General features: G+C 44.9%; 2 protein-coding genes across 2 annotated transcripts in view; one reads left to right on the top strand and one right to left on the bottom strand.

The window, feature by feature from the left end:
- The window catches only part of EIF4ENIF1 (eukaryotic translation initiation factor 4E nuclear import factor 1), a 37,423-nt gene extending 30,777 nt beyond the window's left edge, over window positions 1-6,646 (top strand). The window contains exons 16-19 of the mRNA XM_065417568.1: window positions 1,615-1,747; window positions 4,014-4,355; window positions 4,648-4,812; window positions 5,840-6,646. Coding sequence (XP_065273640.1) covers window positions 1,615-1,747; window positions 4,014-4,355; window positions 4,648-4,812; window positions 5,840-6,081 — 882 coding nt within the window. The 3' untranslated portion in view covers window positions 6,082-6,646. The remainder of the gene's footprint in view (window positions 1-1,614; window positions 1,748-4,013; window positions 4,356-4,647; window positions 4,813-5,839) is intronic.
- Window positions 6,647-10,240: 3,594 nt separating this feature from the next.
- Window positions 10,241-18,177, bottom strand: DRG1 (developmentally regulated GTP binding protein 1). Its single transcript, XM_065417629.1, has 9 exons — window positions 18,049-18,177; window positions 17,571-17,694; window positions 16,250-16,425; window positions 15,082-15,151; window positions 13,733-13,902; window positions 13,147-13,277; window positions 12,761-12,928; window positions 11,519-11,641; window positions 10,241-10,360 (listed from the first exon to the last, which is right to left on the bottom strand). Exons 1-9 carry the CDS (start codon window positions 18,088-18,090, stop codon window positions 10,261-10,263), a joined length of 1,104 nt encoding a protein of 367 aa, XP_065273701.1. The 5' UTR covers window positions 18,091-18,177; the 3' UTR covers window positions 10,241-10,260.
- Window positions 18,178-18,940: the final 763 nt, after the last annotated feature.

The raw sequence follows: 18,940 nt of genomic DNA, 5'->3' as shown, positions 1-18,940 counted from the left end.
TCAGCTCACCGTACTGCCAGCACTCTGGGCGGTGGGGCTGCGAGTTCCTGCCGGGCAGCATGACTGCATGGCTGGCTCCGGCTGGGCAGCACAGCTGCCAGTCCTGGGGCTCTGAGCAGCATGGTAAGGGGGTGGGGAGCAGGAGGGTTTGGATAAGAGGCAGTCAGGGGACAGGGAGCAGGGGGGGTTAGATAGGGGGTGGGGCCCAGGGGGGACAGTTAGGGTTAGGGGCAGGGGAGTCCTGGGAGGGGGAAGTTGGGACAAGGAGATTGGGGGTCAGGGATTCTGAGGGGGGCAGTTGGGGTGGGAAGTGGGAATGAGCGGAGAGGGGGCAGAGGCCAGGCTGTCTGGGGAGGCACAGCCTTCCCTACCCAGCCCTCCATACAGTTTCAGAACTCTGATGTGGCCCTCAGGTCAAAATGTTTGCCCACCACGGTCTATCAGATCGTGAGTTAAGAACCTAGAATTGTAACTACTCTTGAATTTGGGCCTTCAGTAGAAACAATTAGTGGCAAGTTTCAGAGTAGCAGCCGTGTTAGTCTGTATCCGCAAAAATAACAGGAGTACTTGTGGCACCTTAGAGACTAACAAATTTATTAGAGCATAAGCTTTCGTGGGCTACAACCCACTTTCCGAAGAAGTGGGTTGTAGCCCACGAAAGCTTATGCTCTAATAAATTTGTTAGTCTCTAAGGTGCCACAAGTACTCCTGTTATAATTAGTGGCAATTAATTCAACTGAATTTATGTAGGACTTGAGTCTATGAAAGTAGTTTTGTGATCAGTTAATCCACAATTGAACAAAAATAAAGATTTTGACATTTAAGAATTTAAGTAAAATATGCACTACAGTATAGAAAAGTCCCCATCCTTGATACAAGGACAGTAGTTCCCCAGCTGGTCTGCAGAGCACTTGCTGGTGGCCCATGGCAAGAACTCTGGCCACCACATTCTGGTTCTTTCAAGCTGCTGCATCAAACAGCTAAAAATACACCTTCCTAATAACTGGTTCCATGTAAGCAATTGTTATAGTTTCCACAAAGATGTGTAATTTGGAAGGGGAAGTGCCTTTCATGAGAATCTAAGGGCCTGTCTACACTGGGAGTTAGTCACTGAAGGTGGATTAGAGCTAAACCAGAATAAGGCCCTCTTGTCACTACATGGAGTTATTCAGTAATAGCTACTGTGCTTTAAATTCATATCCTCTCTTAATCTGAATTGCCTTTCAAGTGCAGACCAATCCTTAAGTATAAACAATGAGAACCTTTGTTCTAATAATCTCTGGGTTCTTCTGGTACAAAGTAAACTCATGTACTTCTGCAAACCTTGGGTAAAATGAGATTTATAAGAAAAAGTGGAAAATAAACCCGGAATAGTGAAGACAAGCAAAAAATCTTGGGATTGGGGGCTCAACTACATTAGACATGACAGGAAACTTTGACTTTAGGTGGGGAATGTTTATTTGAAGGGAAAATATGATTACTGGGATACATGTGACCTTGTGCAGGGTTGCAAAAAAAGATTCTGCATTTGCACACTTAACAGATATAATGCCTAATACCTTATACTAACTGTTCTGGGTATCATTTGCTCACAATCAGTTATTCTTTTCACAGCTCTCTCCTTCCTTCACACCTACCTCAGTGATTCGTAAGATGTATGAAAGCAAAGAAAAAAATAAGGAGGAGCCAGTTTCTGGGAAAATGAAAGCCAATGATAGTAAAGATGAAGGTCAAAGGACACACGAAGGTACTGTAATGGCTCTGTTCTTGAAGGCAGATTCACCAATACACAAGGCTAGAATCAAAGCTGTGAATTCCTGCTCCTTAAATTCAAGTCTGGTCCTCTAAAGTAGTGTTAAGACATTCCCAACCTCAGGACAGTGTGTTTATGAAGGTGTACTTCAAACTTCCTGTACCTCTTACTAGGAAGCTAGATTGCCTCTCCCTGAGCAAAATTCCACCACTGTGGGCTTTGATAAACTCTTCCTTAAGGTCAGATCCTCTTGGATACAGTTGCACAGTGGTGTCTAAAAGGATGACCTGAAAATCTAAATGCTGATGGCTTAGACTTGCAAACAGGGTTTTTTGGCCTCTGCCTATTAGAAAAGGGTACGTTGGTTCAGTAGGAATTGTGTATTTTACCATGTTAGACACACTTCCATCTCTTCCTTATTTGAGAAGAGTTCTTGGGGATCAGGTGCAATCTAGAACTCTTAAGACTGCCCTTAAATGACTGCTCTGCCAGTTGAGATTTTATTGTGCAGATTCTTGTCACCTTGCTTAAAGGATGTCCAGAGAAGTTAAGAAGAAATGGTCAACCAATTGCTATTTTGAGCAATAAAAATAGCATGGTAGAAGGGTAAACTGGAACTGAGAAACTTATATTGTGAAGATTCTGCAACTGCCTCTGACCTGTCACTAATGAAATAATGGCCCTTTTCTCTACTCCCTTTGACAGTCATTTCAGCTGACTAAATATAGCATGGTAAAAGATGGCTTTCTAACTCCCACAGTGATCCAGTAGCAGCTTTTTTTATACCTCAGCTGCACCTTGTAGGATTTATATGGAAGATTGCAGCAGTGAAGGGGGTTATAATGGCATCAAGAGCCAGACAAGATTTCTTTAAGATGAATACCTGGGTAAAACATCTACCCCTCACACACCATATTTTAGAAATTAATGTGGCAAGATGTAAATAGCCTGACAGCACCTCTTACTCAGATGTTTCTATCTCGTATGGTTAGATTCCATCCACTGATTAACTTTGTAACTTGACTATAAAATTGAGCTGGGGTCTGAAGTAATTGTTAAACCACTAACCTTAAAACTGGCATGAGTATAGACTGATGGAGGACTGGGCTTAGAGGTTGCTGCAATGGAGGAGTGTACTATGTGAAGAGAGGAGAGACCTCGTAAGATCTGAAAAGCTGCAGCTTGGGTCTCTCCACCTTCACTAAACATTAGTGGACATGGCATCCTCAGTTAACACTGCCCTTGGTTACCAGGATATGCAGGAATTTCCTCCTGTGTAACTATTATTCCTCAACACACTTGTTGACCCTTCTTCATTTCTACTTTCTAGCAGTTAAATTTTTATGGAAGTTGGCTTACTAGATGAGAAGCTTGTCTTGCCTGTAAATTTTTCATCTTTGGGAAAACTGATAATCCTGTGCATTCTTTTGTGGTGGTTTTTGTTGTTGGCTTTTCTCACCCCCCCCCCCCCCCCCCCAAGTAAGGACTGCCTCCAATTTGCATGTGATTAATTCCAGTAGTTATAAGACTGAATGTCTATCCCCAAGAATACAAACTTAATTCTTGCAAGTATCACTTTGTCAAATCTAGCTGTATTTCTATATTATAACCTGTCAACTGGGGGAGGGATAGCTCAGTGGTTTGAGCATTGGCCTGCTAAACCCAGGGTTGTGAGTTCAATCCTTGAAGGAGCCATTTAGGGATCGGGGCAAAGATCTGTCTGGGGATTGATCCTGCTTTGAGCAGGGGGTTGGACTAGATGACCTCCTGAGGTCCCTTCCAACCCTGATAATCAATTTTAAAAAAAAACATAGATTTCCAGGCATGCTCCTCTAGCAGTAAAGACTGCATCCAATCCTGGAGCTATAAGGGCATTGTTAGTATGCTCATATAGCTAATCTGAAGAACCTGGGTTTGAGGGATATCACTACTGAACTAGGTTTTTAGACCTAGCTTGTTAGTGTTTCAGCATGAATTTAATAAAGCTGAGACACTGACAAGAGTGGATTTTTTTTTTTTAACTCAAATACTGACTCCTTTCTCATCATTGCCTCCTCAACTTTCCTTTGATTTCTGAAGGAATCCAGGAAAGATGAGGGAAGTGGTAGGAAGACATTTGACTAAGCTCAGACTCTTGTATATCTTCCAGACTTGTAATTGATAGTCTAGCAAATACCATACCTAGCTTAAGACATTTCTGCCTTTTGTACATTGCACAACTAGAAATCAGATTTAAAGTCATATTTTAATTTGACTACAGATAACTTACTATCAGCTAGCTTGGTGGAGAATGCAGACCAAGATACTTCACCTGCTATAAGTTCCAAACTAGCTGCATTGCAACGCTCTGCATGTTCTACACCGCTTTCTCAGCCAAACCGTTGCACCAAAGAACAAGACTACAGGCCTAAATCAACTGGCAGAAAGACTCATACAACAGCCTCCCCTGTACCAGGGTCTCCCTTCCTTCGTCCTGTTCACCAGGTACCCCTTGTTCCCCATGTACCAATTGTACGACCTACTCATCAACTGCATCCAGGATTGGTCCAGAGGATGCTGGCACAGGGGATGCATCCACAACATCTTCCTCTGCTGCAAGCAGGTAATCCTCTTACTTGTACCACTTAATTGCTAGGGTGAAACTTCAATATAAACTTGTCCTTGGCCTCTTAAGAAGCACTGACACCCTTACATAATGCTAGACTAAGATGTGTGGTGATTGCCACAAATAGGCTATTTTCCCTATTACAACAAACTCCTTTCATAAGACTGACAGTACTCTCACAAACCAGCAATTGCTAAACAAGTGTGCCTTTCAAATGAAGCTCCTTTGTTTATATTTCTGACATTTTAATAAAGTAATGGGCCTCCCCCCAACCTTGTCTAATCAATAGGTATGATTCCTCCAGGGGTGGACTTGTCTCACATACAGGGGATATCTACTCCCATCCTGGGCCAGCCTTTTTATCCATTACCAACAGCTGGCCATCACCTCTTAAACCCACGCTCTGGGACACCTCTACAGCTGGCAATGATGCAACAGCAACTACAGCGATCAGGTAGGTTAAACAAGAGAACCAAGATAATTATGGCCTTCTAGACCTGACTAATCTGCACCCTAGGAACTTCTTTGTACTGTCCCATGTTCAATTAATGAACTTAGCTAACTGAAGGTACCTGGTGTCGGTATGCTACAGTTAAAACTTTCAAAGCTATTTAGGAAACTGTCATCCATGATAACTAGGCTTCAGGGGAGAATGTAAATTCCCAAGATAGCTTTGAAAGTCTGAACCTTCCTTTCCACTTAACTGTAGCATGACTACACTCTCTCTGGATCATGGGGTGACACTTTTTTTGCCTTCAGCTGATGGAGTGGGTTTTTAGCCTCCTGTGGCACAATTAGTTCTTCTACCAACCACAGAGGCTGAGCAGCCTCTTCTCTACCTTTTTCCCCCTTATTTTGGGGGCCTCAGATAACCCAACTCTTATTACTCCTTTAATCTTTGAGATTAACACTCATGCTGATAGTCTTTCAGCTGAGATCTGGATGTGGTTCTCTCTAGTCAACAATGTACTAATTGGAGTTGACAAATGCTACTGCACAGTAGCATCAATATGATCAACCTGCAGTTATTAGCCTAGGAAAATACTGAACCCCATAGTACAGGGGTAGGCAACCTATGGCACGCGTGCCGAAGGCAGCACGCGAGCTGATTTTTCAGTGGCACTCACGCTGCCCAGATCCTGGCCACCGGGTCCAGGGGGGCTCTGCATTTTAATTTTAAATGAAGCATCTTAAACATTTTAAAAACCTTATTTACTTTACATACAATAGTTCAGTTATATATTCTAGACTTATAGAAAGACCTTCTAAAAACATTAAAATGTATTACTGGCATGCAAAACCTTAAATTGGAGTGAATAAATGAAGACTCGGCACACCACTTCTGAAAGGTTGCCGACCCCTGCCATAGTAGCTCACATTTGCCCTGTCCAGTTTCCATATTAGCTGTTCATTCACAATTCCTCTTAAGACCAAAAAAGGGTTTCCTGGCCTTAACTCTGCTCTTTTCCTACCTCTAATAGTTCTCCATTCTCCAGCCTCTGGAGCACAGGGATCTGCTGTTGGTGTGCAAACCACCCCTCAGAATGTGCCATCTCGGACTGGACTGCCTCATGTACACTCACAGCTTGACCATCGCACCAGCCAGAGGAGTGGTTCTCCTATTGGCCTTGCAAAATGGTTTGGTTCAGATGTTTTGCAGCAGCCCCTCCCTTCCATGCCATCCAAAGTCATCAGTGTAGATGAACTGGAATATCGGCAGTGAGCAGTGACCTCTACGAGGATGGGTAGCTGTTTCTTTAGACTGGAAAAAGAGTCCTGATAGTATACATTGTGCTTCACCGGTTTGTTTTGGGGCTTTTATTTTTAGCACTCTGTGCAGAACTTCTTTTCAAGAGACTAAAGCACATGGCACCTGTCCTGGTCTCCATGTCTGGGTCAAGACTGAAGGATCCATATGGCTTGAACCATGAAGCCTGAAGACATTTAGATGCAATACAAAGCCAGTTTAATCCTGGAAATGTCTATATTTTTTTTGTTTTTGTAAAATATGTGAATGAAGTGCTGATATCCTCTGGTGTAGAGGGAGCAGCTAAGGGTTCCTCCTGCAGGAAAATTAAATGTATAGACCCTTGTGTACAAACTTGTGTATAAACCATCTTTTGTATATATACCTAGGATAGCTTTTTTGAACCTATACAGCTGTACATAAGAGTAGCTGATAAGTTGAGCTTTAGTTGTGCCTATGGTTTGGATCGCTCCATTGTACATGTGGAACTTATTTGTTTAAGATTAAAGTTGCAAATGCCAAGTGTGTGAGTGAACAAGATAAAGCTGATTTCTCTTCTCGCTGTTTCTCACGTCTCCCTCTCAGAGCACATTTCTCCTTGTCTTATGTAATGTGCAGATTCAGTGTAGTTAAAGTAAAAGCCCACAACTTGCTCCTTGTCAACAAATGTCTGATTCCTTGTGGTTTTTCCATCAAAGGCAGGAATAGTTTAGTTTCTTGAAACTGCTTCAAAGTTGAGACCTGGTGCAGTGATCCAAAAGGGTCAGTCCTTTAGTCTGCAGTCCAAGACTTTGCACACAGTTCCATATTTAGTCAAGGTAAATGCATCCTGTATTGGTTGTCATAGTGCTCACAGCAGGGTTGGCTCTGGTCCTCTTGTTTAGCTGCATTATTTTAATATGGATCTTCCAAAGTTAAAGGTCAACAACTTGAGCCTTTAACATTCTTACCCATCCTCAAACCCAATTCTTTACATTAACCATAGCATAGAACAAGTTACTGTAGCTGTCTCCAGTTCTACTTGTAGAGGGGAGTCCCAGCACCCTGTCCCAATCTAGTATGCATCTATTGATGCAGTTACTGTGAAATCTGGCTTTGCTTTTTTTTTCCTTGTGTTTTGAGGGGTGAGGCTGTTCTGTGAGCCTATTGTGTATATTTGTTTTTAAAAAGGGTTTTTTAAAGCCTGTGCTTCATTTTTTCTGAACAGCTAGTGTGTGTATTCCTTCTACTGCATGGTTCCTGCATTCACTTTCTCACTGGGAGTCTAGTACTATTGTCTTACCTGCTTATCAGACGTTGTACCCTTTATTTTAAAGATGAAAGCAAACTCCAAATTATCACCAGGATTTGCTCTTCTCTGACTGTGTAAAACCAGCAGCAGAAAATCACTTGATTGTACTATAAACAGCCAGCAAGCTGTAGGAAGTTTCAGATAAGTAGAGACTTTTGTGCAGAAAGAACAGGTGGGCATCTTTAATCTGGAATCCATTGAGATCACCAATATTTAGTATAAAGTCTCTCACTGCTTGTTACTCAGACTCACTCAAGGTCAGTGATATAAAATATACAATCACAGCCCATCTTTGTAAAACTTCTCATAAATTTTTAACTTGACACTTCCCAATAGCATTCTGTAAATAAAGTCAATTCTACCAGTTTTCTGTCTCAACTGCTCTTTAACACAACTGTCCCTTCAAGTGATAGCTACCCTGTTGCTGTGACTTGCTTCTTGCCATGCTATTCCATGGGTATTTAAGCAAAAATATTTTCTAAAGTGAGTAACTCTGTAGGTAATGGCTGTAAACCAGTGCCCTAACTTAAGAGTTCCAACTGCAGTAACTAGTTCCTTTCTATCCTGAATTTGACTGCCTTGTGATTATGCTGTAAAAGTAAGTTCTGTGAAGATGTCCTCTTGTAATAGGATTATATTCTTTGTTCTGATCTGAATAATGCAATGGTAAAGGGACAGATATAAAAGTGGGCTTACTTCAAGCTATGATGGTAGCTTCAGGAAGTGAAGTGGCTGTAGGAAGTCTTCCTTGGTTAACTAGCTCCAGCAAAAAAACCACCTACTTCAGCCTTTCTATCTGCCAAGGCTGTGCTAGCAGATGCTTACTGTTAATATTATTTTTCTGAAGCTGAACTGTTGCAAATCCTCTATAAAAGAGGAAAAAGCTAGCTTGAGCTACTGCATCTCCTGTAGCATGGGGCCCCTGGCAGTTGCCCTGATTGCTACAGCCTAATGTTGGCCCTGGCATTTATATGCAGAAAAACAGTTGTGGGACAGGTGGGGTGTGGAGTTCTTATAGCATGTAGGGGGAGGGGGACTCAAAGGAAAGGTTGAGAACCTCTAGTATAGAACACAGAAGGCTACTGAATCCTGCAAAGTACCTTTTCATCTGACAAATAGTTGAACTGGTGCCATAGTACAGGGTAGTTTCACCAGGCCACCTACACTTTCTTGGAGGGGGAGGGGGGGGAGAGAGAGAAGAATCAGGGGCAATAAAACCTTCACCACTGTCCTGCTTTGCAAGCCTTAGCCTAGTGTTAAAGTATAAGGAAAGGATTGTAGGTTCTACAACCCTTCTCCAGAGCAGTACAGTAAATTAATTCAAGCAAGTACCGTTTTTACATTGTACAAATGGGCTATCAGGAACTCTCTCCCACTTCCTTTCTGTGCACTTTCAAGGAGGCTTTAGTGTTGTGAGGGGTGGTCATTCACTGCACACAACCTAAGTGCAATGGCACACTTATACCTGGAGATGGGTATAAGAATATTTACTACTGTTGTATGTAATTCAGCTATAGACTATGAATATTGAAGAGCCTAATAAACTAGTAAAGTCTCACAAATTGCATATGGCATGCTACTAGTCCCTCTCTTAGCCAGGAAGAGAGGCTACTGTACTGTCCTTCCATCTCATAGGTCTTTATGGTGAGGGGAACTTGTCTAACTCTCTGGCAAGTTATTAGGGAAAGTGGTTATCCCAAATGACTCATCTAGAGGGCTGTCACTGAGGGATTCTACTACCTTCACCACAACCATTAGCTTGCTTTTAGGTACAAAAGAAAGGCTAAAGCTTCCCCCAGCATTCATTATCTATCTCCTGATTAACATATCTAAACTCAATGCTGAGTGCTCCTTGGTTATAAAGCTATAGCCAAGAGATGCAACACCACTGGTCACTCTTCAACCAGATTAAGTTTGTTTAGCATTAGGTAAATGCCAGGGTGCTTTTGCTCTTAGAAAGGTAGCAGGAGCAGGCACAGTAGACAAGGTGAGTGCTATATTTCTACATTGCAAATGGATGATGAAACAGACAAATAGTTATACTTTTGTAGAAGGAAAACTCCCATGAACTTATTGCATTAGAGGACAGACAAGTATCCCAGTAACTAAAGCCACTTTTTTTACACTAAACTACATAACCTAGTGATTTTCTTCTAACATTTAATCTTAGTAGCAAGTTGTAGATCTCCCTAATGTAACATGAAACTAGTCATGCTTTACCTCTGAAAGGAAAATGGACTTTCAGAAGACTCTCTCCTGTAATGTCAAATAGCAGAATTTAGCTAAATGAAGAAACATTACAGGAGTATCCCTGTAATCCACAATTATCCATTCAATGCCCCCCAGCAACCCTAGACATAAAGCCCATTCTGTTACTACCCAAGCAGAACTTACGTGATGACTAAAGAGCACCAACATAAACTCTTAAATAGACAACAGAAAGTGAAATGTGGGTCAGTGGCCCTACCACGTAGCATAATTAAATATTTAATGAGATGATAGTATTGGGTAACATTCCTCCTATCTGGCCGTAGCTCAGTGATACAGAAGGCTGAGGGATCAGCTATTAACCAGAGCTGCAAGGCATAAAGCCTTAAATATTTCAACAAACACCTTTTGTGAAGGCTAGTAGAATCAGGGCTTCCTACTCTGAAAGGAGGGCTTATGAGTTCCCCATTGGTAAAGAATCAAACATACCTATGTCCTTGGCATTCTATCACTATAAAGTAAGCAACCATTCAAGTAATCTTCCCCCTCCACTTAACTCCTCAACAAGGTCTGGTCTTCAGCACTCAAAGCTGAGCTTAAGGGAAGAAAGTGACATTGACTAAGTCAGCCACCATGGCAAGTTAGCAGGAACAATTTTATTTCTTCACAATCTGAATGACATCCTCATCCTCAAGTGTGTGATCTTTGCCAACTTTCTGCGGATTGTGTTTAACAGATGAACCCCAGACCAGTGCACTGAAGGGAAGAGAGAAAAATTAATAACTTACAAGGCATGGAAGTGCCACATAATACCCTGCTTACTGTGACAGGCAGGTGCTATTCTGTATATACAGAAGGTAGCTTTATAAAAAGATATCTTTTGCCCATATACAAGTACCTGCTCAAATGATCTTTGTCTCAACTCCAACTGAAGAATAGAATCAGCCACAGCTACTATTAAGCATGCAAAGCAAAACAGCTCCTTGTACAGATAGGTCAAGTACCTATCATGCTGTGGATTACAGTTATTTTCATGCTTTTAAACATATATAGTCCCAGAAGAGTATTTCACAAGCAAGCCAGAGACAGAATAGCAAAGAAACATTGCTTCCAACACTATGATTCTATGGTTAGATTTAGTGTTCCCTCTAATTTTTCCCACACGTGTGCAGAATGAATTGTTAAGTGCACCAATATAGAGGTGATGTGACATTCATCACCTTCATATTGGTACAAATAAAATTCATGGGGTGGGGTCTCAGGACTAGGGCAGAGGGTTGGGGAAGTGAGGGAACCAGCTCACTGCAGGGTGCAGGCTCTGGGGTGGGTCCAGGGATGAGGGGCTTGGGGTGCAGAAGAGTGCTCCAGGGCTACAGCAGGGGGAGAGAACTCCCCCACCTCTCTCTCTCCCCGCTGCAGCATCTTGGCTGTGGGGGAGAGGTGCCTCTCCCTGCCACAGCAGCTCTGGAGGTGGGGCTGCGGGATAGGCACCCTCCCCCCCTCCACAGCAGGTCCAGGTCAGGGCTGAGTTGGGGCAGGGGAAGGGTCACCCACAGAGAAAAGTTAGCAAGTGCTGCTCAGCAGCACCCACTGGCAGCCAAGCTCCTTCCGCCTCCCCTGTGCCTCTCACCTGCCAGCAGCCCCACTGACCAACTCTTCCCTCTCCCTCCCACCCACTGCGAACAGCTGTTTTGTGGCATGTAGGAAGCTGGGGGGGGAGGCAGGGAAGATACAGGGTAGGGCCTGGATGGGAGGGGAAAAATAATCAAGCACGTCCCAGCTAGAGGGGAAGTTGGCACCAGGTTCCAGCTGGGTGGGTTCCCTGAGTGCCTGCATGGCAGGGTGGGGGGGAAAAGAAAAGAGGGTTACTGCGTTTCTGGCATATGGTAACCGTCTTTTGCAGACAATACTTACTACTTAAATTCTTTAATGAGATTTTTGTGAATCTTCATACAAAAATCCTCCACTGTGGTCCTGGAGTCAGGAAGCACCACAGGAGAAGTGTAGTCTGGTAACTGTCCTTTAGGTTTGGTGTAGCTGCAGTACAGAATGAGCAATCAGCCAATAACAAGCACTACCTCCCTCCCATCTTTCTTTTAACACAGCAGGGTCTCGTTTCCACACCACCCTAAAACACATCTTCAACAATTATTCTTGAGACTGTAGTGGGAGTCCTGTTTTTTTGTTTTGCTTTGTTTTAAGTTATCCTTTCACAGCAACTCTTTTATCCTCCTACTAGGAAGTAAGGCAGGGGTGGGCAAACTTTTTGGCCTGAGGGCCACATCGGGATTGCGCAACTGGATGGAGGGCTGGGTAGGGAAGGCTGTGCCTCCCCAAACAGCCTGGCCCCTGCCCCCATCCATCCCCTCTCACTTCCCACCTCCTGACTGCCCCCCTCAGAACCCCGAACCCATCCAACCCCCCCTTGCTCCTTGGCCCGACTGCCCCTTCCCAGGACCCCCGTCCCCTATCCAACCCCCCTGTCCCCTGACTGCCCCAACCCCTATCCACACCCCCATCCAACCTCCCCTGCTCCCTGTCCCCTGACTGCCCTCCCGACCCCTATCCATATCCCCACTCCCTGACAGGCCCCCCGGGACTCCCACTCCCAACCCTCCATTCCCCATCCCGACCGTCCCCCCAGAACCCACTGCCCCTCAGGGCCCCCCACTCCCTTACCTGACCCCCCTGCTCCCCACCCCCTTACCAGCAGCAGGAGCTCGCAGCCACAACACCTGGCCAGAGCCAACTGCGCTCCCCACGCTGCCCAGCGGGAGCGGCGGGCCAGAGTGTGGCCTGCCCGGCGGCATGGCTGTGGGGGACAGGGGACAGCGGGGGAGGGGACGGGGACTAGGCTCCCCAGCCAGGAGCTCAGGGGCCAGGCAGGACGGTCCTGCAGGCCGCCGTAGTTTGCCCACGTCTGAAGTAAGGCAACACAGATCCCAACGCTGAGGAAACAGTTCTCTTGTCTGTTATCCCAATCGTACAGCAGACAAACTGCATGGCCTCTGATTTACATATCGAATAAAACAGATTTTTGATGACAACGTTCTGTACCTGCTTGCAAGAAACCATTATATCTAGAATGGATGAATGAGGACTCCCAGCTAATCCTCTACCTAACTATGCAGAAAATCAGCAGTCATTAGAACTCACATTCGCACCAGCCTCAGGTAGTCCCAGATTCTCTCCAACAGATCATCAAAATTCCAGCGGTGGTGAGCAGAGATTGGTACACAGTGTGGCACCTTGTAAATGATATCCAGTTCTTCAATGGATATCTGGTCAATTTTATTCAGCACATAAATACATGGGATATAAACTCTACAAAGAGAAAAACAGGGTGATATGAGGATGTCAGCAACACCCAAAATTACTTCCTTCTACTCTCATAAGAAAAACCATCTGAGAGTGGGTATGAAACAAGGACTAGTGAAACTGCATCAATATCTTGGCTTATATTGGAAATAGACTTTGTAGGATAGCATTTAAATGTAGGCATGCTAATCACACAGCAGGATTTCCATGCCCTGACACAGTACCTGTTTCCTTCAACAACGTCGATTAGGTCATCAGCAGTAGCATCGCTGCGCAGCGTGACATCAGCATTGTGAATTTTGTACTCTGCTAAGATGCTCTTCACTGTTTCAGCATCTAGCTCACTCTGGGGGCACTGTATAAATAGACACAATGTTAGATAGGGAATGGAGGAGTTTACATTCAATCAGCTATTACAATTACTGATGCTAGCACCTAGCACAAACTGCATTCTGACCAGAAATAATTAATAGATTGCACATCACTGGAGTGGATGCTTTTGGCATAGATGGCTTGGGGACAGTGCAGAGGAACCTCAATTCATGGCATTATCTTATTGATCCCACTTGTCCCACTAATGGCTGTAGTAAGAAGTTTTCAGAAGCAGCACTTCCATCCACTTAGTTATGACAAGTACTGCCTCCAGGTCACTGCTGCAAGAACCAGCACCCCAGATGCAGAAGGAAGACCCTTTCCTAATCACAGAACCACTGCTTCCAGATTCTCCGTTCATGGCAAAAGCATCTTCCTAGAATCAAGCAGCTTTCTGAATCCCTCATCATAACGGCCTGTTGCAATTTCCATACTTACAGTAGCTGTGAGGTTGATGCCACCTTTATCTTTCTTCTTATAACCAATGTTGGGGGGCTTGCTGTTCAGCCGTATTCCAAAGCCCTCCAGTTCATTCTCAATTATCTTTTTGTGTCCCAGTGGTTTCAATACATCCAGAACAATCAGAATTAGGTTACAGGTTCGAGCAACTGAGGATCAGAAAATAAAGTTCCTCAAATGGTAAATTCACACACGCTTTCAAAAGCACAATACTGCTAGAAAAACAAAAAAAATCCATCAAAGTTGGTGACAAGATGAGATACCATCAGTGGGCTGAACCCTACCTATGTTGGTAGCAACTGCAATTTAGTTACCATCTGAATTTTGTTCAGAGGTCTACAAGAGCTAAATTTCTGGTCTCAGTCTATTTCCTGATGTTTACATCACATAAAATGTCAAAATCTCTGAACTATAAGGTTAAGGTCAAAAGGGACCACTAGATCATCTAGTCCGAACTTAAACCTACCTAGTTAATACCCTGGATAGCAGACAGAGGCCAATGATTGAATGGCCCTGGAGAATTAAATTATCTTTTTACCTCTAGAAGTAATAATTGAAGTCAGTTGGGGAAGCAATGTGGGGAGCATTTACTCCCACTATCCGAGCTATACTTCTAGTTTAACAGAGGACTTCAATCTTCAGTGTCACTAAACTTACATGATAGGTGAGCAATAAGTTATTTCATGGCTGAAATTAAGATGAGGCATGTGTCATCTGATGAAGTCAGTAAAACCCATGGGAACCAATAAGGAAGAAGTCATGTCACATTTTTAAAGCATCACTATATTTTCTCGGCCTATAATCTATTTGGTTTTTCGCTACCAGTTTAAGTGTTGGTCAAATAATGTCACCTAATGCAGACGTTAGATTCTTTAGGTCAGAGTCTAAGTGGCTGAAATAATCCTGATGTCTATGTTTTGATACCACAATAATAGACATAGGAAACAAGTGTGTGAGAGAAATTAAAAACAGCTTTGTTTAATGTGAAATTGTGTCTGCCTCTGAAACATTAGTGTACTTCAGGGCAGAAGCCATAATGACACAAAGAACATCTCAGCACTAGGAATAGCCCAAGCTTCAGGCAATCTAGTCATGCAAGTGGAAAATAGCTACACCTCCACTGTCTACAAATTAAATAACTCCATCACAAAAGAAACCAATGCTTCCACGGCATTAGAAATACTGACAGCACATATCAGGATTTCCAGGGTCCAGAAAGCAATCTCAGACCCATACAACAACCACTCTGAAACCTGGCCTTTCCACCAGCACGAAAGATAATGGCTAAATTGGCAATTGACTGCTTCCTTCAGCCCTGCAACACTCACCTGCAATGACCTGCCGGCCTCTGCCTTTCCCATCTTTAGCTCCCTCAATAATTCCTGGGAGATCAAGAAGCTGTGTGTTTAGAAGAGAGGAAGGAAATCCATTATATACAGAATGCCTCTCTTCCCACAAAGGAACAAAGACCTCCTCCCACTTCTAATATTTACTGAATCTATTGGCGATCTGAATAAATGATGATAGACAATTATTTCCCCTTTGACTACTACACATAGCTTTCATAGATTCCAAGGCCAAAAGAAACTATTGAGATCACCTAGTCTGACCTCCTGTGTAACACAAGCCCCATAATAATCCCTAGAGCATAGCTTTTAGAAAAAACATCCAGTCTTGATTTAAAAATTGTCAGTGATGGAGAATCCACCACAACCCTTGGTAAACTGTTCCAATGGTTAATTACTCTCACTGTTAAAAATTTACACCTTATTTCCAGTCTGAATTTGTCTAGCTTCAACTTCCAGCCATTGGATCGTGTTATGTCTTTCTCTGATAGAATAAAGAGCCCATTATCAAAAATTTGTTCCCCAAGTAGATACTTATACACTGTCACCCCTTAACCTTCTCTTTGCTAAACTACATAGATTGAGCTCCTTGAGTCTATCACTACACAGAATGTTTTTTAATCCTTTATTCATTCTCGTAGCTCTTCTCTGAGCCCTCTACAATTTATCAACATCTTTGTTGAATTGTGGACACCAGAAATGGATGCAATGTTGTAGCAGCAGTCGCACCAGGGCCAAACAAAGAGGTAAAAGAACCTCTATACTCCTACTTGAGATTTCCCATTTGTTCATCCAAGGATCACATTAGCCCTTTTGGCCACAGCATCGCAATGGGAGCTTGTATTCAGCTGATTATCCACGACAACACCCAAAACTTTTATTCCCTTTCTGTATTGGTGGAATGAAACATGGTGATTTGTGTTATATGAAATGAAGAAGAACTCCCCTGCTGTAGGACTTTCCCTCCAAAGCACAGTGAGAAGTATTGACAATGGTTTAAAGTTAAAACTCAATACAAGGTTTTTAGACGGGTCTTCTCAAAACATTCCCACATACTACTTTACCTCTAACTTATTAACAGCAGACTAGATGGCTCAGCTACAGCCAGGGCCAAGCTATATATCCCTCCTTGTGAGCAAAATGTTCTCACCTGTATCTTTGCTCCTTTGTATCTAATGACTCCAGGCACAGTAGTCAGTGTGGTGAACTCATATGCTGCCACTTCAGAATACACACCAGCAAGGTTACTCAGCAGAGTAGATTTCCCCACTGAGGGGAAACCCACAAACCCAATTCGGGCATCACCAGTCTTTGCAACATCAAAACCTACGATATAAAAAAAATTAACAAGAAAGTTCAAAGGTCCTCTGATTTTGGAGAGGAGGCCCATTAGTATAACATATACTTTCCAACGAGAGGAAGTGTAATCCATGTAGCTTTACTATGGAGGCACAGCCTACAGGCTACTCAGGCGAATATGGAGTATTGATTATGAGAGATGTACCTAACATGGACTACACTTTCACATTTAAAAATTAAGGCTACTGCAAGGTGCTCCATTAATAGCCACTCTCAGGTTTCTGCTAATGCACCCATTTCACTAAATCCTAAATAAATCTACATACCAAATACCTAGAGATTAAAGCAATTTCTTTCTGAGGCTCTGTATCTAACAAAGGGGAAAAAAAGCGTGGTTCCTCACTGTAGCTGTCACCACTATTCTGTATGTATAAATATCTTCTTTCTGTGTGTTCCATTCTATGCATCCGATGAAGTGGGCTGTAGCCCACGAAAGCTTATGCTCAAATAAATTTGTTAGTCTCTAAATTGCCACAAGTACTCCTGTTCTTTTTGCAGATACAGACTAACACGGCTGCTACTCTGAAACCTGTATTCTGAGACTATCCCCTCCCCCCACACACACACTTTGCAGCAGCACCACACTACAATTTTAGTAGCTAGCTAGAGTGGATCCAGTGAGTCTCTCCACCAGCAATGGGGAGAGCCCTCCCAATTGCTGTGTAGACATACCCTAGTAGGACAGGGGTCGGCAACCTTTCAGCAGTGGTGTGCCGAGTCTTCATTTATTCACTCTGATTTAAGGTTTCGCGTGCTAGTAATACATTTTAACGTTTTTAGAAGGTCTCTTTCTATAAGTCTGTAATAGAAAACTAAACTATTGTTGTATGTAAAGTAAATAAGATTTTTAAAATGTTTAAGCAGCTTTATTTAAAATTAAATTAAAATGCAGAGCCCCCTGGACCGGTGGCCAGGACCCGGGCAGTGTGAGTGCCACTGAAAATCAGCTTGCGTGCCATAGGTTGCCTACCCCTGCCCTAGGAGAAAGTTAGGGCATCCAAAGGTCAACAGACACCCCTTTCCTTCAGCTACCGCCACACACTGCCCCTGGAAACGGGAAGTGACATCTCTGGCGAGGGGCACTAGTGCAGTGCTCCCGAGGGGCTACCCACCTTCTCCGGGGCCACCGCCGCCGCCTCCTTTCGGGGTGATGAGCTCCCGTCGCAGCTTGGCCAGGCGAGCCTTCAGCAGCCCCAGGTGGTGCGCCGTTGCCTTGTTCTTCTGCGTCCGGGCCATCTGCAGAAGGTCACAGCGCAACGCTACTGACCCACCCACGCAAGGGCTCGGGTGTCCCGGCCGCGCGGCACCTTCTGCCCGGGGAGCCCCCAGGCGCCCCAGTAGGCCGGAGAACCCAGGAGTCCTGATCCCCCATCAGCAGCCTGCGGGGCCGTCACCCCGGCGCGGAGCCTGGCCGCGCAGGGAGCGCCACGGCCGCCACACAGCCGCCTAGGGCCGGGAAGGGGCAGCAGCCGGGCGCAGCGCCCCGCAGGCCGGGGGACCCCCAGCTGGCCTGGCCAGCAGCCTCCAGCCGCCCCCCTCCGAGCCGGCAGCTCGGCTCTCCCGCCCAGCCCTCCCGGGGGATCGGGGTACCTCAGCCTCTATCTCCGCGATCTTGGCCAATGTCCCGCTCATGTTGGCGACGATCCCCGCCCGCTCGGCGACCAGCTACACCGACCCCGCTCCTCAGACCCAGCACTGCGCAGCCGCAAAGCTTCGCGGGAGTCTGGCAGCACTCGCGAGATTCTACCGGCTTCCCACTACATGCCAAAGAGCCGGCCACCTCCTCAAGATAGCCCCGCCCACTCACGAGCCAAGGGCACGCCCAAAGACCCACCCACTCTGGCACGTAACTCCGCCTCTCCCCAAAGCCACCACCTCCAGAAGAGAGCCCCGCCCGCACATGAAACTGCGTCCTAACCCCGCCCCCTCAGAAAACTCCGCCTCTCCAACCCGAGGACAAGCCTCGATGTCACAGAGCTAGTGGATCTGCGGCCTGAGCGCCATAGCGCCCCCTAGGAGCCAGCACCGCCCTCTGCGCCGCGCAGCCTCCCCAGTCCCGAGGCCTCACCTAACCCTCAAGGCATAGGACGTGGGTAGCCTGGCACGCTGCAGCGTGATCAGAGTGGGCCACACCGGAGATTCCCCACCTGTTCCCGCCTTGGCTCAGTCCCCAACCTCCTACTAGGTGCCTTTGCTTGGCAACCTGCACGGGGAGGGGGGAATGGAAACAAGCCAGGCAAAGAGCAGCTCTAGTTGCTTCAGAGATATTAAGAGAAAATAAAACATGTTCAAGGGTTTCCTCTTCCCTACCAACTAGGTATGGCTGGAAAGAGGCTGGGGAATCGCGGTTGCCCATTGCAAGGCAGCTGATGCACCAGGGACTTACCAGTGTAACTAAAAGCATAGGCCACTACAGCTTGAGCTAAAACTCTAGCTGATGAGACTGTAACAACTGCAGATTACAGGCCCAGTGGGTTACACA

This window comes from Emys orbicularis, chromosome 16 (assembly GCF_028017835.1).
Source record: "Emys orbicularis isolate rEmyOrb1 chromosome 16, rEmyOrb1.hap1, whole genome shotgun sequence".
Lineage (NCBI taxonomy): Eukaryota > Metazoa > Chordata > Testudines > Emydidae > Emys > Emys orbicularis.
This window is presented reverse-complemented; position numbering and strand designations above follow the sequence as displayed.

Coding starts and splice junctions, on each gene's coding strand:
- DRG1 (XM_065417629.1), bottom strand. CDS start 18,090: ATGAGCGGGACATTGGCCAAGATCGCGGAGATAGAGGCTGAG. Junction 17,695..18,048: donor TCGCGGAGATAGAGGCTGAG/GTACCCCGATCC, acceptor GACCTTCTGCAG/ATGGCCCGGACGCAGAAGAA. Junction 10,361..11,518: donor CTCATTAAAGAATTTAAGTA/GTAAGTATTGTC, acceptor TCTTCCCTTCAG/TGCACTGGTCTGGGGTTCAT.